The following is a 26,086-nucleotide window of genomic DNA, read 5'->3' on the forward strand; positions in this document are numbered from 1 at the left end:
CTCCCTCCGTCCTGCCCCTCCGTCCTGCCCCTCCGTCCTCTCCCTCCGTCCTGCCCCTCCGTCCTGCCCCTCCGTCCTGCCCCTCCGTCCTCTCCCTCCGTCCTGCCCCTCCGTCCTGCCCCTCCGTCCTCTCCCTCCGTCCTGCCCCTCCGTCCTGCCCCTCCGTCCTGCCCCTCCGTCCTCTCCCTCCGTCCTGCCCCTCCGTCCTGCCCCTCCGTCCTGCCCCTCCGTCCTGCCCCTCCGTCCTCTCCCTCCGTCCTGCCCCTCCGTCCTGCCCCTCCGTCCTCTCCCTCCGTCCTGCCCCTCCGTCCTGCCCCTCCGTCCTCTCCCTCCGTCCTGCCCCTCCGTCCTGCCCCTCCGTCCTGTCCCTCCGTCCTGCCCCTCCGACCTGTCCCTCCGTCCTGCCCCTCCGTCCTCTCCCTCCGTCCTCTCCCTCCGTCCTGCCCCTCCGAGCTGTCCCTCCGTCCTGCCCCTCCGTCCTCTCCCTCCGACCTGCCCCTCCGTCCTGCCCCTCCGTCCTGCCCCTCCGTCCTGTCCCTCCGTCCTGCCCCTCCGTCCTGCCCCTCCGACCTGCCCCTCCGTCCTGCCCCTCCGTCCTGTCCCTCCGTCCTGTCCCTCCGTCCTGCCCCTCCGTCCTGCCCCTCCGTCCTGTCCCTCCGTCCTGCCCCTCCGTCCTGCCCCTCCGTCCTGCCCCTCCGTCCTCTCCCTCCTCCTGCCCCTCCGTCCTGCCCCTCCGTCCTGTCCCTCCGTCCTGCCCCTCCGTCCTGCCCCTCCGACCTGTCCCTCCGTCCTGCCCCTCCGTCCTGTCCCTCCATCCTGCCCCTCCGTACTGCCCCTCCGTCCTGCCCCTCCGTCCTGCCCCTCCGTCCTGCCCCTCCGACCTGTCCCTCCGTCCTGCCCCTCTGTCCTCTCCCTCCGTCCTGCCCCTCTGCGCTGTCCCCCGGCGTCTCCCCCCCCCCCACCTTCTCCGTCAGCGCCCACACCCCACCCTGGGGGACACCACAACTTGCCTCTTATCTCCCAGGCCTCAGCCTCCCCCCCGCACCCCCCCGCCCCGGTTCCCAGCACAGAGAATCCAGCCCCTTCTAGGACACGAAGCAAGGACCCAGAGAAGCCCCAGCCCCTCCCACCCGCAGACCCGGTGGCTGCCCGGGCTTCCTCCCGCAGTCGTGTCCCTCGGGTCGTGTACGCGGAGCCCACCCCACGGGGCCCGAAGGCACCGTCGTCCGTGCAGGGCTGTCGCTGCGCAGCACCTGGTCCCGGCCCCTCCCACAGCACCTGCGCTCTAGGGGTCCTCGGGCCCTCCCCGTGTTCTTGGAGCTCGTCCCTCCAGTTCATCGTTCCCGTCGGCGTCTGACCGTCCTACGGTGCTCAAGACCCCGGAGCCCACTTCCCGGGGCCACAATCACGTGGGGTCAAACGCTATGGCCAGGAAAGGGCTTGGAACGGAAAGGGGGGGAGAGGGCTTGTGGGTGTGTTTGGGTGGGTGTACGGCTGCTGCATTAGTGGACTTAGATTGCACTTAGAGATATTCTAAGAATTTCTCGAGTGTTCACTTAATAGTTTTCTGGGTAAAGTGTTGTTTTCCTAAAAGTATCCTTTTCCCTCCCTGAAACCGCATCTGGTCTTCCAGCACCGCGGGCTGGGCCGTCCCGCCGGCTCCGCGCGCCCCCTGCTGGCCACAGCGCGTTCACCGTGAAGACGCGGCTCCCGCGCTTTATTATTTACTTATTTTTTGTATAGAATTTCTTTTATTTTTAATTTATTTTTTATTGGTGTTCAATTTGCCAACATATAGAATGACACCCAGTGCTCATCCCATCCAGTGCCCCCCTCAGTGCCCATCACCCAGTCACCCCCATCCCCCACCCATCTCCCCTTCCACTACCCCTTGTTCATTTCCCAGAGTTAGGAGTCTTTACGTTCTGTCTCCCTTTCTGATATTTCCCACTCATTTTTCTCCTTTCCCCTTTATTCCCTTTCACTATTTTTTATATTTCCCAAATGAATGAGACCATATAATCTTTGTCCTTCTGCGATTGACTTACTTCACTCAGCATAATACCCTCCAGTTCCATCCACGTTGAAGCAAATGGTGGGTATTTGTCGTTTCTAATGGCTGAGGAATATTCCATTGTATACATAGACCACAGCTTCTTTATCCATTCATCTTTCAATGGACACTGAGGCTCCTTCCACAGTTTGGCTCTTGTGGACATTCCTGCTAGAAACATCGGGGTGCAGGTGTCCCAGCGTTTCACTGCATCTGTATCTTTGGGGTAAATCCCCAACAGTGCAATTGCTGGGTCGTAGGGCAGGTCTATTTTTAACTCTTTGAGGAACCTCCACACAGTTTTCCAGAGTGGCTGCACCAGTTCACATTCCCACCAACAGTGTAAGAGGGTTCCCCTTTCTCCGCATCCTCTCCAACATTTGTTGTTTCCTGCCTTGTTAATTTTCCCCATTCTCACTGGTGTGAGGTGGTATCTCATTGTGGTGTTGATTTGTATTTCCTGATGGCCAGTGATGTGGGGCATTTTCTCATGTGCGTGTTGGCCATGTCCATGTCTTCCTCTGTGAGATTTCTGCTTGGTCCTCAATCACTTTGCAGTTCGTGTTTCACTTGCATTCCTGTAATAATGACTAGTTCACATGTTACCAATAGGACTCTCTCTGCCTCCAGTTGAGCTGGGCATAACAGTTCCAGGCTGTCTGGAACAGCAGCCTTGGGACGCTGGGGTGGAGGGTGGGGGGACTCGGAGGCTGAGCACCTGCCTTGGGCCCAGGGGAGACCCCAGGGTCTCAAGATCGAATCCCACGTCGGGCTCCCTGCATGGAACCTGCTTCTCCCTCTGCCTGTGCCCCCGCCTCTCTCTCTGTGTCTCTCAGGAATAAATAAGTAAAATCTTTAAAAACAACAACAACAAAAAACAGCAGCCTTTAGCCACAGGCGACTCCTGAGCACTTCACACCTCGCTTGAATTGACAGGCATCCTAAGCATAGAAAACACAACATCGTTCAAGACTTTATGGGAAGAAAGAATATAAAGCATCTATGTTTACAAACTTGCCACTTTTTTTTCCTTGCAATGTTTTTTTGTCAAAGTTTGCGTTTTCTGATATTTATCACAGCTTTTTTTTTTGCGGGGGGGGGGGGGGGGTTACCGTCTCCATGGAACGCTTTTCTCATCCTTCTACTTTCAATCTTTCTGTATCCTAAGTTTCACGTATTTCTCTTTAGAAGCATAAGATGGGGACTTGCCAGTCTGACAATGACAAACTGTGCCATTTAATTGGAGCACTTACCCCCAAACTTCAGTTATACTACTGAAATATCTAAGTTTGAATTTACCTTCCAAATATTGGTGTCCAGGTGTTCTACTTCTCTATGTTCCTTTCAGATGGATTATACTCTACTATTCCATTTCCCTCACTATTATCCTATTATCTTATTATCTTTGTAGTTTCATATTCTTTTACTACTCTTTTTTTGTGATTTTATTTATTCATGACACACGCAGAGAGAGAGAGAGGCAGAGACACAGACAGAGGGAGTAGCAGGCTCCATGCAGGGAGCCCAACGTGGGACTGGATCCTGGGTCTCCAGGATCAGGCCCTGGGCTGAAGGTGGCGCTAAATGGCTGAGCCACCCGGGCCTGGCCTCTTTATGTTCTTAAAATGAAGATTACAGCAAGCACACTTGACATATCAAAGTCTAATAAACGACTTTTTACCTTTCCCAGGATATTGGAGAAACTTAACTTTGCTACTATGTGTTCTTAGCTATCTGTTCTTAGACCAGCGGCATAAAAATCACCTGGGAGGTTGTCAAACATGACACATCTCTAGCACCACCCCAGACCTTTTGAGCAAAACCTACAATTTATCAAGATGATTCATATATTAAAGTTTGAGGAGTACTGCTTTACCGCATTGCAACTCCATTTAAATTTTCACAATTATTAATCCATTTTGTGCATTTTATTTATATTTCAAACCCATCCCATTTTGGACAGTGTTCATCTATTCATTTATTATTTGCCAATAAAGATATACTTTCCATTTATTCTTGTTTTGTAATTCCTGACCTTTCATCCAAGATAATTTTCCTTTGCCTGAAGAATACATACATATTTACCTTAATGTGTGACTTTTCAATAGTTTTAGTTTGAAGTTTTATTTCCCAATCATTTAAAAAAAAAAACTCTATTATGGACATTTTTCAAACTTATGTAAGAGTAGAGAGAACAGTATAATGAACCTGATTTATGCATTCCCAATTATTGATGTGTGGCTGATTTTTTCATACCTATACCTCATTCACTTCCTAAGCTCTGATGTCGTATCATTTCATCCAGTTATGTTATCTCTAAAACATAGGACTCTTTTCATTTACAATCTGATTCCAACATCATCACACTTTAAAAATTAATGCTAAATCCTCAGTATCATCAAATATCCAGCCAGTGCCCACATCTCCCCCATCACCTTATGAACTCTATTATCAGTCTATTTCAGTCTATTTACAATCAGTCTATTTCATTTGCATTTTATACTCATTCTCTCCAATTTCTTCACAGATATATTCCATTTCTGAGAATTTTTGTTATTTTGTAAAGTTTCTCACAATCTGATTTTGCAGATTGCAACCTTATTTGCTATTTAAAATGATCTTTAATGCCCTATACTTCCTATGGTTTGGTAGATAAATCTAGAAACCTGGCAATTTTGTTCTATTATATTATTACTTCCATTTAGAGGCATATAATATCCAATTCTCTCTCCTTTTATGATACCAAATGTTGGTGATCATTACTTAGATCTATTAATTCTTTGAGAGTTGCAAAATGATAATAATCTCATTCTATCACTTTTTGACTGTTAGTTAAAATGTTCTATAAAGGGAAATTTATTCTCATCAATTATTCATTTATTCATCAATAAGGTATAGATCTTATAAAAAAAAAACAGGATAAATGCCCAATTATTCACCTATTCACTAATTTTCAAAAATAATGAGTTGGCCCATAGAATCTGCCATACATAAGCAGTAAGGGTTATTTTAAGAGGATAAAGATGCTTATATAGACATGGACTTAGAGCAGCCTGGGTGGCTCAGTGGTTTAGCGCAGCCTTTGACCACGGGTGTGATCCTGGAGATCTGGGATCAAGTCCTGCCTCAGGGAGCCTGCTTCTCCTTCTGCCTGGGTCTCTGCCTCTTTCTCTGTGTCTCTCAAGAATAAATAAATTTTATTTTAAAGATTTTATTTATTTATTCATGATAGAGAGACAGAGAGAGAGAAAGAGAGAGGCAGAGACCCAGGCAGAGGGAGAAGCAGGCTCCTTGCAGGGAGCCCAATGTGGGACTCGATCTCGGGTCTCCAGGATCACACCGTGGGCTGAAGGTGGCACTAAACCACTGAGCCACCGGGGCTGCCCAATAAAATCTTTTTTTTTAAAAAAAGACATGGATTTAAACATATTTGATATGCTTCTATTCATTTCAGATGTAATCTTTACTGATACACAACCTCCTATCTCTGGCTAGTTGGAGACATTTGACATGATCCTAGTAGCCACTGATAGTTTCTTTGCTAACTGGTAATAAAGATATTCCAGTTTTATCTTGTAAATTTAAATTCATACCTAAAACTAGCCATATCTTTATGAAAGTCTATTTTCTTTCTGTAAGAAATATTATTTTAAGACCCAATCTGAGTATGAAGAATATTCATTGTTAATAGGGTATTCACTGTCTAGGTTTCTTGGACTTTTCAGTGAAAATGGTGAAAAATATTGTTAAAAATATGTATGTGTGTGGGTGCCTAGGTGGCTCAGTCCACTAAGTGTCTGATTCTTGATTTCAGCTTAGGTCATGGTCTCAGGGCCACATTGGGCTCTGCACTGGGCATGGAGCCTGCTTAAGAGTCTCTCTCCTTTTCCCTCAGCCCCTCTCCTAAAAAAATGTATGTGTGTATGGAAAAAAAAGAGAGATAAATCCATATATAGATAAAATCATTTGAAATAGTTTGCTCCCTGTGATTATGTACCAAAGGATATAGTTAGTTAAGTTAATCTTTAAAGAAACTTATACTTTGTTTCAAAATTATTTAAAATAAGTATCTGGCTCTAACATCAGATCTACAAAATAAAGCATATACCTCTTTGTCTAGCCTCTACATCTCCCCTACACATGTGTTTCTCCTCCCTCCTTATAGCTGTGTTCAAAATGTTGACATTCCATTTTACTTACTATAAAAAAATGCATACACAGTATCATTTCCTGACACCCACCCCTTTTCCAGCTACATGGTAGAAAACTTTAATGCTTTCTCTACCGTACTTTTCTCATTTAAAAATACATCCCGAAGATCAGCCTATGGCTGATATTTCCCTCATTCCTTTCTCAGCTGTCTAGTACTCCATAATTCATTAGTCCCTAGTTATTTATGAAAATGAGATAAATTTTCCAACACTGATCTATAAATGACTGTTTTCCTTTTTAAGAAATGGCCAAGAATGACATCAGCAAAGTGACCAAGTATGTAGCTCCAAGCTCCCATTCTCCCACAGAAATAAAAAAAAAATAAAATAAAAAAGGCAGAAACTGTCAGAACCAAGATTGTCAAAACTCTGGAAGTTAATCAAAGGCTTATGGTAACCAAGTGAACAGAGATTCAAGAAAATTTAATTTTGAAACAGTAGAAAGGCATTCAGTGTTTTATTTGACTTTGCCCCATACCCTCTAGGTGGGCAGCAGTCTTGAAGACAACAGCCTTGCAGATCCCTTGGTGGCTCAGCAGTTTAGCACCTGCCTGCAGCCCAGGCCGTGATCCTGGGATTGAGTTCCACGTCAGGCTCCACGCAGGGAGCCTGTGTCTCTGCCTGTGTCTCTGCCCCTCTCTCTCGCTCTCTCTCATGAATAAATAAAATCTTGAAGAAAAGGAAGAAGAAGAAGAAAGAAGAAGAAGAAGATGGCGACGGCGACAACAGCAGCCTGCATTCCTAGTGGGGCATTCCATTCCTGGTTCCAGAGCAAGTAGAATTCTTTGCAAATTGTTGGGTACATCTGTTCTAACCTGACTGGGGGACTAGCTGAAGCAGTGGTGTAAGGCGTTGTAAGGTGCACATCTCTGTTTTCCCTCACTTGGAACTCACTGAGGATAGAAAAGCATGGGGTATTATTTGAAAATACTGCAAGAGTGGACAATTTGCAGACAGCTGAGGCAAGACATTACAGTTGAGACATGTAACAGACAAATTAAGTCTTAGGAGGAAAAGTTGGGGTGAGTTTCTTTGTGAAACAGGAGCAATAAAAAAATACCCATATTTATGGGGGGATTTAGAAAGCCATGCAGAAGCCCAAGGCAAAATGAATTCTCAGAAAAGACCTCAGAAGACCTTAAGCTTTGACTTGGGATGGACCTTATGTTCAGTAAAAATCCAGCTAGGTGTCAAAGGAAGGTTCAGAACAGAGCAAATCTACAAAGACTAAAAGATTTTCTTACCGCTAGTGTTCTAGAAAATCTCCATGAAACAAAAGATGAACAAACGCTAAGAAACAGAGACTATAGAGACTACAAATGAAAGATATACACTCTCTGCAAAAAACAACTTAGAAAAGTCATTAGACAAATTAACTACTACAATCTTCAACAATCAAAATGAAAAATAAAAACAAAAACCCTGGGGAAAAGGAAGAATTTGACTTCCAGGGTTACCATATTATAATACTCAAATGTCCAGTTTTCGCAAGACATATAGACTCACGAAGAAAATATATGCTATTTACAGGAGACTCAGTGCAAATACAATGGCATGAATAGGTTGAAAGTGAAAAAATGGGGAAAAAATGAGCTGAGTGGTTATACTAATACCAGAAAAAATAGACTTTCAGTTAGAAACTGCTACAAGATGAATGGATAAAGAAGATGTGGTCTATGTATACAATGGAATATTACTCAGTCATTAGAAATGACAAATACCCACCATTTGCTTCAACGTGGATGGAACTGGAGGGTATTATGCTGAGTGAAATGAGTCAATCGCAGAAGGACAAACATTATATGTTCTCATTCATTTGGGGAATATAAATAATAGTGAAAGGGAATAGAAGGGAAGGGAGAAGAAATGTGTGGGAAATATCAGAAAGGGAGACAGAACATAAAGACTCCTAACTCTGGGAAACAAACTAGGGGTGGTGGAAGGGGAGGAGGGTGGGGGGTGGGGGTGAATGGGTGACGGGCACCGAGGGGGGCACTTGATGGGATGAGCACTGGGTGTTATTCTGTATGTTGGTAAATTGAACACCAGTAAAAAATAAATTTATTAAAAAAAAACTGCTACAAGAGACAAAGAAGGCCATTATATACAAGGGTCAATTTCATCAAGAAAACATAACAATTATAAACCATGTTCAGTAAATAGCCGCAAAATAAATACAGCCAATATTAGCAGAATTGAAGGAGAAATATATAGTTGGAGACTTAAATATACAGCTTTTAATAATGAACACAACACCTAGATATAAGATCAATAAGGAAAGAGTGCACTTGGACAACACTGTAAACCAATTAGACCTAACAAATATATAGAACATTCAATCCAACAACTAAATACACATTCTTCTTAATTCCATATGGGATGGCGTCCAAGAGACACTATATGTTAGAACATAGAACAGTCTACATAGGGATGCCTGGGTGGTTCAGTGATTGAGCATCTGATTTCAGCTCAGAGCATGATCCCAGGGTCTTGGGATCAAGTCCTGCATCAGGCTCCCCACAGGGAGCCTGCTTCTCCCTCAGCCTATGTCTCTGCCTCTGTGTGTCTTTCATGAATAAGCAAAATAAAAAAAAGGAAGTAAGTTTAAAACAAAAGTCTACATAAATTTTAAAAGATTGAAATCAAAGTCTCTTCTCTGACTGCAAAGTAATAAAGCTGGGAATCAAGAGAAGGAAGTGAGATAATTAAAAATATGTGGAAATTAGGCAACGCATCTTTAGACTACCAATGGGTCAAAACAAAAATTAGAATATACTTAGGGGGAAAAAAAAATAAACAGGAGAAAACACAACATATTAAAACTTATGGAATGCAACAAAGGCAATACTCAGAGGGAAATTTATAACTGTAAATACATATATTTAAAAGAAAGATCTTAAATCAGTAACTTTAACTCTGCATCTTGTAGAGCTAGAAAAAAAAACTTACGACATTGAAAATTATTAGAAAGTAAAAAACAGCAAAGATTAGAATGAAGATAAATGAAATAGAGAATAGAAAGACAATAGAATCAACAAAACCAAAATTTGTTCTTAGAAAGGATCAACTGACAAACCTTCAGCTAGACTGGCAAAGAAGAAAAAAAAAAAAGCAGATAACTAAAATTAGAAATGAGTGTGGGCATTACTACCAACCTTACACAAATAAAAAAGATATTAGAGAATACTATGAACTACATCAAAAAATTAGGTAACCTAAATGAAAAAAAAATTCTTAGAAACACACAAATTACCTAATCAAGAAGAAATTGATCATCTCATCAGACCTGTAACGAATAGAGACTGAATCAGTAAACAGACTCCCAAAAAGAAAAGCCCAGGACCAGATGGCTTCACTATTGGATTCTACTAAATATTAAAAGAATTAACACTAATCTTGGGGTTCCTGGGTGGCTCAGTCAGTTAAGCATCTGACTCTTGATTTTGGCTTAGGTCATGATTCCAGGGTCGTGAGATCTAGCCCCACATCAGGTTCCATGTTTAGTGGGGAGCTTGCTTATGATTCTCTCCCTCTGCCCCCTGGCCCTCCCCATTCACACATGCTCTTTCTCTCTAAAATAAAGAAATAAATCTTGAAAGAAAAATGAAGAATTAACACTAACCTTTCCCTACTTTCCCAAAAAATCATAAGAGGAAGTAACAAATTATAATTCATACAAAGCCAGCATCCCTCTGATACCAAAGCTATAAATACCACATGAAAATAAAATTACATATTAATATGCCTTATGAATACAGATGTAGAAATCAACAAATACTAGAAAATGGGATCCAACAGCATGTTAAAAGGATTTTTTTGTTGTTGTTGTTAAAAGGATTATACACCATGATCAAGTGGAATTTTTCCTCGAATACAAGGATGGTTCAACCTAAGACAATCATTTAATGTAGTAAGCCACATTAATAGAATGAAGGAAACACAACACACACATACCCATACCCACAGTCATCTCAAGTGACACAGGAAGGTATCTGACAAAATTCAACACCCTTTGATGATAAACACTAAAAAATGCAGGAATATAAAGGAACATCCGCTACAGGATAAAAGGTATTTATAAAAATGTGACGTTTAACACATACCTAATGATAAAAACTAAAAACTTTTCCCCTGAGATAGAAACAAAGCAAGGATGATCACTTTCACTGCTGTTATTCAACACTGTACTGGAAGTTCCAGACAGAGCAATTAGACATGAAAAGAAGTAAAAAGTATCTGAATCAGGGAAAAAGGAAGTAAAACTCTCTCAGTTTTCTTATGACACAATCCTAGGTATCAAAAATCCCAGAGAGCCACAAGACAGCTGCTAGAGTTTAAAAAAGAAGTTAACAAAATTACAGGTTACAAGATCAACACATGAAAAGCAACTGATTTTCAGCAACAATCTGAAAAGGAGGTTAAGAAATTCCATTTACAACTGAGTCTAAAATATTAAGGAATAAAACACTGACAAATAAATTTAACCAAAGAGATTAAAAGACTTACTTGCATATTGAAAACAAAAGTAATGTCACTGAAAGAAATTAAAGATGACAAACAAATGGAGAGACATTCCATGTTCATGGATTGGAAAAATATATATATTTTTAAGATAGTAATAGTACCCAAAAAGACCTATAGATCCAGTGGAATTCCTATCAAAGTTACAAGTCTTTTTTAGAGAAGTAAATATTTACATTTATTTGGAGTTGTAAGAGACTTGAATAGCCAAAACATTTCTGAAAAAAAGAACAAGTTGGAGGATCACACCTCCTGATTTCAAAACTTACTACAAAGCTACAGTAATCAAAATAGTGTGGTACTGGGATAATATAGGCAAGCAGAAGTAGAATTGAAGGCCAAAAATAAACTCATACACCTATGGCCCACTGATTTTAGACAAAAGCGATGAGGCAATTCAATGAGGAAAGAAGAATATCTTCAACAAATAGTACAAGGACAACTGGATTTCTACATGCAAAATAATGAAGTTGGACCCCTACCTCATACATATTAGGATGGCTATAATAAAAACACTTTTTTAAAAAAAGTATTGGTAAGGATGTGGAGAAATTAAAACTCTAGTACATTAATGACAGAAATGTAAAAGTGCTCAGCTCTTATGGAAAAGAGCTTACTGGTTGGTTCTTCCAGAAGTTAACGAAGAATTCCACATGACCCAGCAATTCCACCCCTATGTACACTGACATAAGATTCAAATATTTGCATAACAAGGTTCATTGAAGAATTATTCACAATTAGCAAAAGTTGGAAACAACCAACAAAATGTGGTATATACATATAATGGAATATTATTTGGCCACAAAAAGGAATGAACTACGATGCATGCAAAACATGAAAATAAATGCTAAGCCAGACATAAAAAGAGAACTATTATATGACCACCTACATAACAAGGGCAGGCAAATTGATAAAGATATTAAATGGATTAGAGGTTACCAGAGGTTGGGCTGGGAGCAGAGAGAAATAGGAGAGTTACTGTTTACTGAGTACAGAGTTTCTATGTGTGGTGATGGAAAAGTTTTGGACATAAATAGTGTTGCACTACACTGTTAATATAATTAATGCCATTAAATTGTGCACTTAAAAATGATTAAAATGACATATCTTTTGATATACATTTCACAATAAAAATATACATGGGCAAAACTAAGAAATGGTCTTAAAGTTTCTCCTGGACAAAGAGCTAGCCAAAGACATAGACTCTTTCTGAGAGAATAAGATGGGACATTATCATCAAATATTAATTTCATGATTTAAAATGTGGTACTAGGGGGTGCCTAGGTGGCTCAGTTGGTTAAGCCTCTGCCTTTGGCTCAGGTCACGACCCCAGGGTCTGGTAATCGAGTCCCACATCCAGCTCCCTGCTCAAGGAGGAGTCTGCTTCTTCCTCTGTTCCCTCCCCCACACACATGCATGTACTCATGGGCTCTCACGCTCTCTCACAAAAATAAAAATCTTTAAAAGTAAAATAATAATAATAATAATAAAACGGTACTAGATTAGGAACTAAGATGTATTTTTTATTTTTTTAAGATTTTATTTATTTATTCATGAGAGACACAGAGAGAGAGAGGCAGAGACAAAGGCAGAGGGAGAAGCAGGCTCTATGCAGGGAGCCCAACATGGGACTCGATCCCGGGTCTCCAGGATCATGCCCCGGGCTGAAGGCGGTGCTAAACCACTGAGCCACCGGGGCTGCCCTAGAGATAATTTTTTGATGGAGAAATACAGAATTAGAACTCTTAAAATAGCAGAATTCCAAACCCACAGAAATGACTGGGTTGTTTAATAAATGAAATGACCAACAAACTGTTAATGGTTTACACCATTAAAAAAAATATGGCAGAATTAATTTAAAAATATTCAACTATATGTTCTGTGCAAGAGATTTGCTTCAAATACAATGGAGTAGGCAAGTTGAAATATAAGATGTAGTGTGAATGTTTATCAAAAGGAGGCATTGTGGCTATATCAACATCAGAGAAAGTATATTTCAAAGCTAAGAAAATTATCAGTGACAGAGAAGAGATTATATAATGATAAAATGGTCATTCCACCAAGACACAGCAACCCTAAATGTTATGCATCAAATAGGACTGCAAAACACACGAAGCAAAAATTAATGGAACTGAAATGAAAAACAGACAAATTACTATTATAGTTGGGGACTTCAACACCTCTCTTTTGATAATTGATAAAACAACTAGACAGAAAATCAGTCTGGATATAGAACTCAACACCATCATCAACCAACAAGATCTAATCAACATTTATAGAACTATCCACCCAAAAACCGAATGCACATTCACGGAACATATACAACAACCAGGGACATAAGACAAACCTCAACAAATTTAACAGAATTGAAATCATGCAGCATGTCCTCTAACCACAACAGAATCACACTAGAAATTAACAACAATGATATAAGGAAAATCTCCAAAAACATGGAAATGAGACAGAACATTTCTAAATAATGCATAGATCAAAGAACAAGTCTCCAAGAAGATTAAAAAATACATTTCACTAAATGAAAATGAAAATGCAACATATTAAAATTTGTGGCACAGCTAAAGCAGTGTAATTTAATTTAATAAAATAGGAAAATCTATAATTGCTAACTTTTTTTTTTAGGAATAATGTATTTAGAAATAAAATAGGAGATACTACTACAAACCCAGTAGACACCAATAAGAAGGGAATACAACAAACAATTCCATACACATGAATTTCAAAATCTTGGATGAAGTAGTCCAATTCCTTGAAAAACACGAATTTAACAGGAAATACGTACTTTGAATAGCCCTATAACTAAACAAAATTGAATTTTTCATTTAAAAACTTCCAAAAAGGTTATGCCCAGGCACACATGTCTTTTCACTGGAGAATTTTTATAAAACTTAAAAAAAAAAAAAAAAAAAAACGGACTAGCAATTCTATACAATCTCATTTAGAAAATAGAAAAGACAAAAATCAGGTTTTTTTTTTTTTTTTCCAGCATTGCACTAATGTGAAAGCCAATCAAAGGCAGTACAATTACAGGTCAATATGCCTCCCAATATAATACAAAAATCCTGTAAAATATTAGTGATTGCAATTCAAAAACATATAAAAAGAATTATTCAAAAATCTATGCATTTCCATATATTAGCAAAAAACTTGACACAAAATGAAAATATCTATAGTTGCACAAAAATAAAATACCCAGGAGTAAATCTAACAAAACATGTACAGAGCATACATGCTGAAATGCTAGTTAAAGATATCAAATATCTAAATAAAGAAGACATACTTGTAGTCTTTTTTGGGACACTTAATACAGTAAAGACGTTATTTGTCCCCAAATTGATGTAGAAGTTTCATGCAATTCCTTTCAAGATCTCAGAAATATCTCTTATAGATGTAAGTAGGATTATTCTAAAATATATATGGTAGGGCAAAAGAACTAGAGTAGCTAAAACAATTTTGAAAAATAAAGTGTAAAGAATCAGGTTATCCAATTTCAAGACTTACTGTCTAGCTCCAATAATCCACACTGTGTGGCACTAGCAAGGGGAGAGATATAGATCAATGGAACAGAATAGAGAACTCAGAAACAGACCCACACAAAATACACTCAACTCATTTTTGACAAAGGTATAAAAGAAAATCCATGGAGGCCTCTAAAAGATAGTGCTGAAGCAATTGGATATCCAGGCAATCAATCAACTTTGACCGAACTTCGCACTTTACCTAAAAACCAACTCCAAATGAGTCAAGGACTTAAATGTAAAACTTAAAAAGTATAAAGCATAGAAAAAATATATATCAGAAGAAAAGCTTGAGGATGTATGGCGAGGGAAGGAGTTCTAAGGACTTGACACCAAACCATGATTCATAAAAGGAAAAATTGATATACACCACTTGATTCTCACCTCTCCATGCCAGAAAAGTCCAGTCATTTATACATACTCCATTAAAGCTATGTCAGCTATAGACATACAGACCTGCAGACACATAGACTCACATACACACACATGCCTCCAGTTCTGTCCTAGAGCCTGAGGCCAGGTCAAGGGAATGAGGGCACAGATCAGGTATAATGACACCAGATAATTAAATGTGTCAGGTGTAATTAAGGGCATGTCGTGATTAACATGACCAAGATGAAATCTGCATAATTAGGTTCAGGAATTGGTAAGAAAAGTGAGATTTGAGAGTATAAAAAGCATGATATGCCAATGGGAGGTACAAAAGTTCCGAAGAACCCAAACCCTACCTAGTAAAGAAAGTTCATGAAGCTTGGGGATAATAAAAATAGAAATAGAATTTGGTTAGAGAAACACACACAATTAATGGCAATTTTCTGGGTGTGGAGCTAGGAGTAGCAGGATAGTACAACCAAGAACACAGGGTCAGCAAAGGGTATAAACTTTCATTTTTAAGTTTGGGGGATCTAATTAATATACAGCCTGGTGCCTACGGTTAACCATAACATATCGTATACTTGAAATCTGCTAAGGGTAGATCTCAAGCATTCTCACCAAACACACACAGATCCACAAAAGCTAACTGTGAGGGAGATGATGGCTGTGTTAATTAGTTTCACTGTGGTAGTCATTTCACAATGTATACATATGTCAAAACATCACATTGTACACAATTTTTGTCAAAAATACAAAAAAAAAATTTTTAAAGAACATATGATCAGGAATGAGGCTTCTCGCCAAGTGTCTAAGAAGTCTTTGTGACTTTCCTGGCTCCCAGTACTGTGGGAGGCTATTCTTTCTCTGGGCCATTTTCAAGGAATCTAGTCAACATTGACTCCTCAGGCATTATAGAATGTTAGGCTTGACTCCTCAGTCAGGAGTCAGGACTAACATCACCAACTCTCCTGCAATGTGCTTATTACTCTATATAAAAGAACTGAGTTAGAGAGCGTAAGTGGTGTCCCAAGGTCCTGAAGCAAGTTCAAAGCCAGGACTAGCACCCAGGTCTCCTTATTCCTGGAGATGTATTAATGATGTATTCAGGACACTATTTTGCAGCCTTTGCTTTTTTAAGCATGTAGCCTAGATACATAGGAGGAGCCAATAAACAGTCTTCAAATCTCTACCCCTACCCTGTAAGTAATCCAAAGCCTCCTTAAATATTACACCCAATTTCCAAAGTGTAGGAGCTGAATATTTTCTTGCTGTCTTTGTTTTAAAAGGGGGCTTTCTAGTGTGCCACAGCTCTCCATACACACCACATGGCCACAGTTTAACGTCATACTCAGCCATATTACTCAAACTCCACCCAACAATACCAGGTACCTTCTACCACAGATTTAAGGGAGCTACTTTAATTACATATTTAAGTTTTGCAATTGGCCTGTAGATATGTCAACTTCTTTCATTGTCAACTTTCACCCAGGAAGGTTGAAATCAACATACCAACTTTCTTCAACATCTGTACAACACTGGTGTGCCTTATGCATCTGGTAGTGGTAACAGGATAGATATATTACAGATCATTTAGATTTCCTATTATATTTGCCAGAGAAGAAACTAAGGCCTAGAGAATATGCTCCAGGGAAGCTAGTAACCTCTTATTTTTAAGATACCTAACTTCTGGAGCACTGATTTCCATATCATGGCTAATCTATCAAAACAAAGAAAAATGAACTTATAAAAAGTTAAATAGTAGTTGTTATTAATATCTATTTTATCAAAATCCATGGAGTATCAGGTATCCTGCAGACTTGAGTTATTGTACTCATGTACTCACTTGTATTATTCTGTGAACATCCACTTACCTGTTTTTCTTCCAAATACATCAAACTAAGTCATGAACCGCCACAAACCATACAAAGCCACTTCTCTAAGCAACTTTAGGTTTGGAAGTATTTATTGAGGACTTCAACATATTAGCTATCAGTATCAGATTTGGGAGTATTTGTTGACAATTTCAATATACTAGATAGCATCAGTGTCATACATGGTTATATAAAGTGGATGGAACTGGAATAAGAGAAAATGCTGTTATTAAACAAATATACACTAGGGTTACTTCATAAAGGAAAGAAAATACTCCTTTCCTCTTCCCAGAACTTTTCAAGTCCTTGAATGCAATAAAGAAAACATGAGACCATTGACTTAACAAATGGATGACTTTATTAAGAGAGAAGGACAAGATTGGTGTTTGCCTCAAACCATCCAGGAAAACAAGCACACAAACATATACATACTTTGGTTTAAAATTATTCATAATATTAATGTTAGACCTGATTATTTAAAGAATCAAATGGGCAAACGTGTATAAAACAAACCATGAAAACACAAGCTTGCATAGATGAATTAATGTAGATGTAGAACTGGCATTTAAGGGGGAGGCTTGAGCACTGGAGAGTGCTGAGTGACGTTACCACCTCACCTCCCAAGACACGCGGAAGTCACCAGCACCATGTTTCTCATTTTCCTCAATGAGGTTATGAGCAGGAACAGCTCGTGCTGTGTGAAGGTGAACGGAAGTGGTTTCCGTCAGCCTAGGCCAGATGGGTGCACACATACCCACCAGTACTCAACACCAGTCACCTTTAAGGCATCCACAGAGTATCCCTCACAGTTTCATCTAATCTCTAAATAGGCATGTGGTATGAGGTGGCCTCTTCGTTTTCTGTCCTCAGACAGACAACTGTATTCCATTAAGGTTCTGTTCAGTTCCATGAAGTAGTTATTTCAAAGCTGCCTTTCCTTCTGGGGCTTGGCTACAAGTTGATGAGCACTTGGATTAATATTTCACTCATTTTTTAAACATATCCACATTCCAGATCCCAAAGGGCTTCTTACCAAAGAATCTGAAACTGCCTGGGCACTATGCATTCTCTCTCTCAGGAAAGTACTTTTCCAAATTGTAAGACAAATGATAGCACCACCTCTAATTTCCTAAGCAACTTGATTTATATGAGCATACTCTTGTATTTTATAATTCAGCACCTTTTCAAAATATAATACTGTGCCGGGATGGATTCTTTTAAAGGAAAACCCCATTATAGAGAATTCTCATTGTGGAACACCATTTTAATATGCTATCTTCCCACTGCATCTCCTCATTATTTATAATACTCCATGAAACAAATATTGGGCTGCCTTTAAGAGGCAGGTGAAAAATATAGCTACTTCTGAAAAGGGCATTTGGCTTTCAGTTTATAGCAAGAGCTGAAGTTATAGCCTACGGTGATTTCAGGGGCTAATTCAATCGGAAATAAAAAATTCTGACATCAAAAACCCTCTTACTAAATTTAATAGCTAGAAACTATTTTAGCAGTTATGGTCTGAAATTCAGTGCAACAAAAACATACCCTAAGTATGCAATGTGTAATGGTGTATTTTCTTAACTGTCTTTTTACTGCTATCAGTCCTTGCTCTTTCGTGAAGGACATGTCACTCAAAAACCCTGTCTTTCAATTCTCCTGTTCTTTATATGTGAACCTCAACAATGAATGATAGGACACTAACTAAGATGCACAATTAATCCTGTCCTTATCTGAAATGCTGAAACCAGCACAGTGCTGGCTCACTATGCTATTAACAGTTACTCAAAAAGAGAAAATCATCCTCTAGTTTGCTAAGAATGAACAACAGCATATGAAATGCCTTCAGAACATGTTTCTAGGCTGTATTCACAAATATAAAGGGGAACAAGACGGTTTCCAGCACTAGATAGTTCAACAAATCAACATGATTACTTAGATGATTCTGTAAATTCATGGCGTCAAACACGACCTTACAAAAACACTCTGGTGTCTCCCTTACCACAGCAGTTTTCCTGATTAATTTTCTCCTAAAAGTAACAAAATAGAAACACTCTTCCCATCAAAGATCCCTCATTTCAAGTAAATGTCTCTGTTTTGTTTGGTTTTCTCCCTTTTTTCTGTCAATGGTATGCACTTAAAAACACAAGAGTGTTGGTGAAATTCTCACAAAACAATAAGTGACTTTTCTACACAACACAACGTTTGGAAGTATCTTCTACATGGTCACTATAGAATAGACAGTCAACTCTCAGTTATTCAGGAAACGATAACCTGAAAAATCTGGCTAGGAAATTCTCACTCTCCCTCTACCAGCCTTTTTTGGTCATGCCACTGCTTGTTCAGAGATTGAGAGGCAACTCAATGAAATGATGTATTTATCAGTGTACAGGTCCCCCACAGCTCAGTGGGAGGAAATCCAGAGTTCCTGATGGCAAGGATGTTTTGTGATCACCTGTGAATTTTATATCTCAATGGAGAGTTGACATTCACATACAGGAAGTACAGTATACCGACCTCGGTTAGAATCAAACTAATTTAAGGCAACACTGCTCCTCAAGACCTTGCAAGCAAAAAGTACGAGTCTCATCAGAAAAGTGACTCTGTCAGAAGTGAATTTTTCCTAGTTTACCATTTCCTTTTTTACTTCTCTGGAAGTAAATTTCAGGGTTTGTAACAACAATTAAACGGCAGGAGCAACAACAGCCTTGACTCTTCCCTTTAATAACTGTAAGCACCATCAGGGCTGAATGAGATTCTCTGACCAGGAGTTTGGATGACCCTGTGCCCCATTGTGCAGCATTATCAGGACAGTCTTCTAGTTTGCTCTTCCCTGACCACATTACCTGTTCCAAGCTAAAGGCTTTGAAAAATAGGAATTCTATCAATAGTAAGGTAAGCAGTTATGGCTTTAAAACTCACAGGTACTACCCAGATAGGAAAAGAAAATGAGTCCACTTGATCTAGTCACTTCTCTGACTATGAGCAGTAAGTAAGGGACAAAGTACCTTAAACATCTGTTTTTTCCTTTCAGCTGAAAGAACAGGTTTTGGTTATTTTGATTGTTTCTAAAAATTCGGTGTTATGAGAACATGGCACACTACATATGGTGAAATCTACCTGAACGGTGTTCCTTTCACATTAATGTTCCCTACACAAATACTCTTTTCCCAAAAGGGAAAAAATCCTTTCAGTGCAAGTTCTACTCTGTTCTCAGTCCCTGGGAAAGCTGATTGCACGGGGGTCTCACTCCTTTACTTAGAGGGAAGATCTTACATCCAATCACCGGTTATCTTTCAAGAAAATCATCAATGAATAAATGAATAATCCTGATATTCCCCCAAAGTGATTTTTATACAAAGGCAATACCCATTAAAAATCAAGGCCCTAAAATGTTAACCACTGATGTGGTAAACTGAATGCACCATATTATATAGCAGGTGTTTCTAAAGAACAATTTGGCACAAGACAAAAATAAGAGAGTATCTGGCAGTATTGAAGAAAAATAATTATCCATTAGAAGTTAATTATATTTATACTGAAAAGTCCTGACATCGATGGAAAGGTGTGGACAAATTCAGCAATGAATTTATTCATCATCCAGTTCGGCTGCAGACCACAGTAGAGAAGAAAAGGGGAAAATGGGTCCAGTTCACAATTTTCTAGAGTGAGTTCAGTGGAATACAAGGTCCAAGATCATATACCTTGGAATATGTTGATCTAGATCCAAGTGGCCATTGCAAATCTGAAAAGGTTTTCCTCCCAGGAAACATCTATCCAGATCTTTCTTTTTAATTTAGGTGTTTCTCTATGATCAAAGACAAGTCTTTTTTTGCAGTTTACATTACTCTGTTGCTGGTTGTTGTAAAGTCACTTGAGAAAAAACAATTCAAAGGTATGCAAAGTCACTTTCTAAAAAATCTCAATGTCCTGTTAAAGCATATGTAGCAACTGTCCAGTCTTCCGTAAAATGATTATGTCTAACAATGGCTTCACACTACAAATTTTTTCCAACTCAGAACATTTAACGTGACCCTTGTCTGACCTTGCTTCTAGGCAACAAGTTACAAAAAGTTAGATTGGGGGCAGAGGGTGTACACATCCAGTAGCCTCATGATAAGGCTCCATAACATACTGTGCTCATTCAGCAGTACTAGTGTTAATGGGGCCTCCAGAGAAAAGAAGTACGGAGACAGAAAGAATTTCCAAGGCCAGCCTATTAGTTTACATCGCAACATTAAAGCATAATACATGGTGGGCCTAAAAATTAAATTGTGTGTGTTCCAGTGGTAGAAAGAGGAATAAAGTATTTCTGCATTTATATAAAAATAACAAAGTGATAAGCAGAGAACACAGTGAAGAATGTTTGGCAGTTCCTTTAAATACAGTTGTTAGTTACTTCTATAGTCTTAAAAATAATAATTATAATATTTGAGTGAGAATAAAAGGATTTAACTAATAAGAAGAAAAGAATAACTCTTTACTCTTTAAAAAGTGTTTGCTTTACAAAAAAAAATAAAATATCTTAAAATTCTAATTTTTAAAAAACCTAAAGAAAAAAAAGTAACAAATGTTCAATACAGATGTTGAATTGGGTGTCACAGGGAACTATCACCGCTGGCTGCTCACTAAGACAGCTGAAGCGCTAATATCCAAGACTTAACTGTTAAGTGGCCTAACATTTTTTGAATGAAAATACCTCGATAGCATTTTACAATAATAAATATGATTGGATAGAGTACATGAGAAGCAAGACAAATGCAGAATTTTTAAAGTAAATCTGATCATTGTATGATATAGAAAAATAAACATTCATGAAATAAAAATATGGCAAATGATGTTGCACATTTGCCTATCAAAATAAAGAGACATTGTGTTTTCTTTTAAAGTTACCACACAAAAAAAGCTTTTTAAAACATGAAACAAAATCACAGGGCAGACAAAGAAAAATATAGCATTACTAGAAGTCAACAAGGCCTAAGCTTTGGATACTGATAGCACCCTCTAGAATTTGACTAAGGCTAGGACCTCCATCCCTTGTGTCCTTGCCTATTTAATTGATGACTCTGCCTCATTCATTTCATCTGTGTCATTCAAAGTCCTGTTTGTTTTCTCTTTCACCTTTTCTCAAAAATTACTCTTTTAGGGTTTGCTTCTTTCTAGATTATCATTTCCCTAAAACTTGACTCTTAGGCACCTTTTACTCAAGTTCCTGCAATCCAAAAACTTTAGGAACTAAAGCTCTTTCTCAAAATGAAAGGACCCAAATCCACTCTGAGAAACTATTCTAAATAGCTTCCTGAATATTGCCTCAATTGAAAGACTATCTGCAAAGATAAGGCTAAACAATAGTCAGTTCCCAGTGGGAAAAGAATGGATTTACAACCTTTTCTCTAGTCACCTATGTATTTCTTTCCTAAACAAACACCATACTGGAATGTCAGAAATGTCAGATTCACACAATAAAAAATAATGGAAAGTCAAGCTGAAGGGAAACTTTTATATAGACAGCATGTTTGCCATTTATGTTAACTAACTAGAATGGGAAGATAAGCATTTCCACAAGGTTAGAAGCTAGACAAAGACTAGATTTCTCAAAGAGGGCTTCAAAGGTCCTGTACAAAGGAATCCAATGCCATGTATCACTAATGAATACATAGAACCAAATACCTGGATAAAGAACCATTATATCCACTTCAACTTTATGTTGAATCAATCTGATTATTGACAGATAAAATATTTTTTGAGTGGTTGCCAACAAACACTTGCTTTACTTTTTTAAGCAAGAGGAAAACTTCTCAACCTATGTCCAGAGAGAATTGATGGCATTATTACTTACATAAACTTTTTTCTAATTCCACCTCCTTTGGCTCTCCATATAAAAGTAAAATAAGAGGATGGATACAAAGTTTTTCACTCTTTCACTTTCAGTTGAGTGCACAGACTTGAGTTAAAATTTCATAGAATTAAACTTTTGCCAATAAATACTAATAATCTGCCCAATGCCCAGATACCTCAGAAAGACTTGCTATTAATCAGAAGCAGACAAAGTGTCAGAGAATGACATCTGGGCCAATTCTCCCACGAAAGCTTATAAGGATATACAAAACCACATGGTTCAATTGTTCCAGGTTTTTTTTTTTTTTTTTTTTTAACACTTTATAGTTGTGACTTTTAAAAAAATTTTTCTAAGAAATACAGAAAACAACAGGTTCTTTCTTCAATATGCCATATACTAATGCACAAAGAAAGCTATTTCTTATAGTCTTTTATTCTGCATTGCATCCAAACATTGTTTTACTCTGATCATAATCTCCACAAAATTCTAATTGCTAAATAAAGCCTAGTCTCTAGATACCAGTACTCCATACCTAACAGAAGTGACATTTTACAGAGCTTTTAGATACTATATCCCAGGAAGTGTATGCAGCAGAGAGGAGGCCAATATTCAGAAGCTAGATTTTCTTGTACTGCCCAAGTGATCAAGAATAACCAAAACATTTTAAATGAATTAAAATTATTTATGGTCAGAAGAACTCTTGAAGATAAATCCCAGGAATACAAACACAGGAAAGAAAAAAATGAATGTGGAACGCGTTCTGTATCATCCAGTAATGTTTGCTACAGTGAGTCCGTTCTCAAGGCAGATTCCTAGGGTTTTACTGCTTATGATGGAAACCTTGGAAAGGAAGAAAAAAGCAGAAATACCATTAAAGAAAAACCTCAGAAATGCTCTGTTTTCTCCCGGGTCAGGCAAATCATTTATCTTTATATCTATACATGTTTCTTTGTTCTTGATTGTAAAATACTTACAGAGTCAATAAGTTATTTTAGGAATATATTTCAGGTGTACAGTATGTAAAGTATAGCAATTCAACACTTCTGTAAGGCACCGGGTGCTCATCACAAGTGCCCTCCTTAATCCCTATCACCTATTTAACTCATCCCTTCTGATAAGCCCCTTCCTTCTGATAATTATCACTTTGTTCTCTATACTCTTTTTTTTCCTTTTGCTCCTTTGTTTTATTTGTAGTCACACTCTGATGAAAGCTACAAATTCTCCCTGGAGGAAAATGCACATACACAGACATCTTGCATTCAATTTAAGGTGTTTTGTTTTCTGTTTTACCTTTTTTGTTTTTTAACAAATGAAAAATACTATAATGATCTTCCAAAAGGAAGGATAACTTATTTTGCCACTCCAGTGATCTATAAGACACCATTTGATTTTCCACCATAGCATGAGAATTGTAAAAAAAAAAAAAAAAAAAAAAAAAAATCCCAAACTTGATCACATATATTTTTCTTACCTTTTTTTTTTTTTTTTTCTTACCTTTATGAGAGGATTCTGATTTTGAGAAATGACGTGTGGAATTATGCTGGTTTGTAAAATGAGTGTAATCCAAATCTTCAGCCTCTGTCATGGTAGGTGGTGGTGGCCTGAAGGGAAGTCAAACTTTAAAGAGATATTCTAAATAGTGGTGACTACAACTCTACCTCTCATTGGAAAATATGGTAAAACCATTTTGGTAGAAATGCAAAGACACAGAACTCTCATTTTAGTTCCTGGCTTGTTGCATAACCCTGAATAAATTATTTTATCTTACTGTTCCTTTGCTTTGATGCACATAATTCAATAAAAACAAACATTTTTCTGAGAAATATGTGTGAGGCACTGTGCTTTGGACTAGAGAGAAACAAGATTAATGAGATGTGTAACCACTGCCATTAATGAGAAATTTCCTTTGTTTTGGTAGGTTTTATGAAGAAATAGAGGGAAAAAAGAAAAGATCAAAGGGAAGTAATACAGAAAGTTAAGAAATGAAGAAAAAAAGAGGGCAAAATTGGCAGCTAATGGGGGAGGACAGGAAAGAAGGAAAGGGGAGGAAGAGGACATGGGTCATCATATAAAATCTAGAGCAAAGTCTCTCAATCCACTAGGTGGCAAAGCAGAGCTTAGAAAAGGAAAAGACAATCCTACATTGGCAACTTTTCACATCAAAATAATACAAAATGTAAAAAAGCACTGGGAATTTTTGCTACTCTGAAATTTTTATTATTTTAAAATTATGTTACATAGATTTTTGTAAACATTTGGCATTGAAGAAGATGAAGAACAAAATCTCTCCTTTTTTGGTTTTTGTTTCTCAGAGGTGTACTTAAATGTTGCATTAAAGCCTGGAACCAGATACAGTAACAGAATATGTCAAATACATAACCATGTTGTGGGAGATTTTCTGTAACCATATATGCAATCTGGAAGACATAAGTACATTGCAGTTCAGAAAGTTATGCTAAGTTTGGTACAAAGGGCTCTGTCATATAAGAAGACAAGTGATTTCAAATTTCTCACTCTGTCCCTAAGCAGTAGGTCTCTTGCTGGGTATTTGGTCATCTGTAATAGGTCAGCATAGGAAAAAAAAAAAAAAAAAAAACAACAAACAGGTCAGCATAGGATGTAAACTTATTTATTGAGGACTGTGCTATGGGTTCTACTCAGATGATCTCAATGAACTTTTTTTTTTTTAAAGATTTTATTTATTTATTCATGAGAGACATGGAGAGAGAGGCAGAAATATAGGCAGAGGGAGAAGCAGGCTCCCTGTGGGTAGATATCCCAGGACCCCAGGATCACGCCCTGGGCTGAATGGCAGACGCTCAACCGCTGAGCCACCCAGGGGTCCCCTCAATGAATTTTCAGGACAAGTCTGCATGGTAGCTATCATACACATATTTTAGAGCTAGATTAGGTTAGATGAGGTAAGTGATCTGTCCAAGATCACACAGTTGTTAAATGACAGGGCTGGGACTCAAACTCAGCTGTACTTCAAAATCACTCTGCTCTTCACTACCCTATGCTATGCTACATAGGTGTGTATTTTTATCAGCAGCAGTATCCGTATTTGTGTGTGTGTGTGTGTAAATATACTTTCAAATGGTATTTAGCTTATATTTTCATGCTTTTGTATATATACATATAATTAATGTGAATATAACAAATGATAAGGTATTTTTATTTTTCCTGTTTTTCACTTTGAACTACCTGTTTACAAATATTAGAAAGTAAATACAGTTTTTTTCATTATTGACTAACATTTGTAACATTTACCTTAAAAAAGTAGTATTAGAAGCTGGCAGAAGAGTTGAGACAAACTATCTGACTCTAGAATTAAGAAACTCAACTTCAAAAAAATAGGTGGTTAAAGAAGTAACTTGGGTCCAAGAAAACAGGATTGGTAATCAGGACAGCAGAGACTTGTAGTCACTCTTCTTTTGTTAAACTCATATTAGGTGATCAAAACCCAGAAACACAAAAGTCAAATGGGACTCTCAAAACAAAACAAAACAAAAACAAGAACACCAAAACCCAAAAAAACCAAACAAACAAACAAACAAAAACCCAGAATTACTGCCTCACCATCAACTTGTCAAGGAACAGATGCCAAAGTGTGAAACAACACACGGAACTTCCACAAATCCACTAGGATCTCCACATAAGGATATACAAAATCAATCTAGAATGCC

General features: G+C 38.4%; 1 protein-coding gene across 2 annotated transcripts in view; it reads right to left on the reverse strand.

Moving 5' to 3' along the window:
• Positions 1–16,899: 16,899 nt before the first annotated feature.
• Positions 16,900–26,086, reverse strand: part of CCDC50 (coiled-coil domain containing 50) — a 74,522-nt gene continuing 65,335 nt past the window's right edge. For both annotated transcript variants that reach the window (XM_072752408.1, XM_072752407.1), the window contains 2 exons: positions 23,895–24,001; positions 16,900–23,240 (listed from right to left, as the gene is read on the reverse strand). In XM_072752408.1, coding sequence (XP_072608509.1) covers positions 23,221–23,240; positions 23,895–24,001 — 127 coding nt within the window. In that variant the 3' untranslated portion in view covers positions 16,900–23,220. The remainder of the gene's footprint in view (positions 23,241–23,894; positions 24,002–26,086) is intronic.

This window comes from Vulpes vulpes, chromosome 3 (genome assembly GCF_048418805.1).
Source record: "Vulpes vulpes isolate BD-2025 chromosome 3, VulVul3, whole genome shotgun sequence".
Classification (NCBI taxonomy): Eukaryota; Metazoa; Chordata; class Mammalia; order Carnivora; family Canidae; genus Vulpes; species Vulpes vulpes.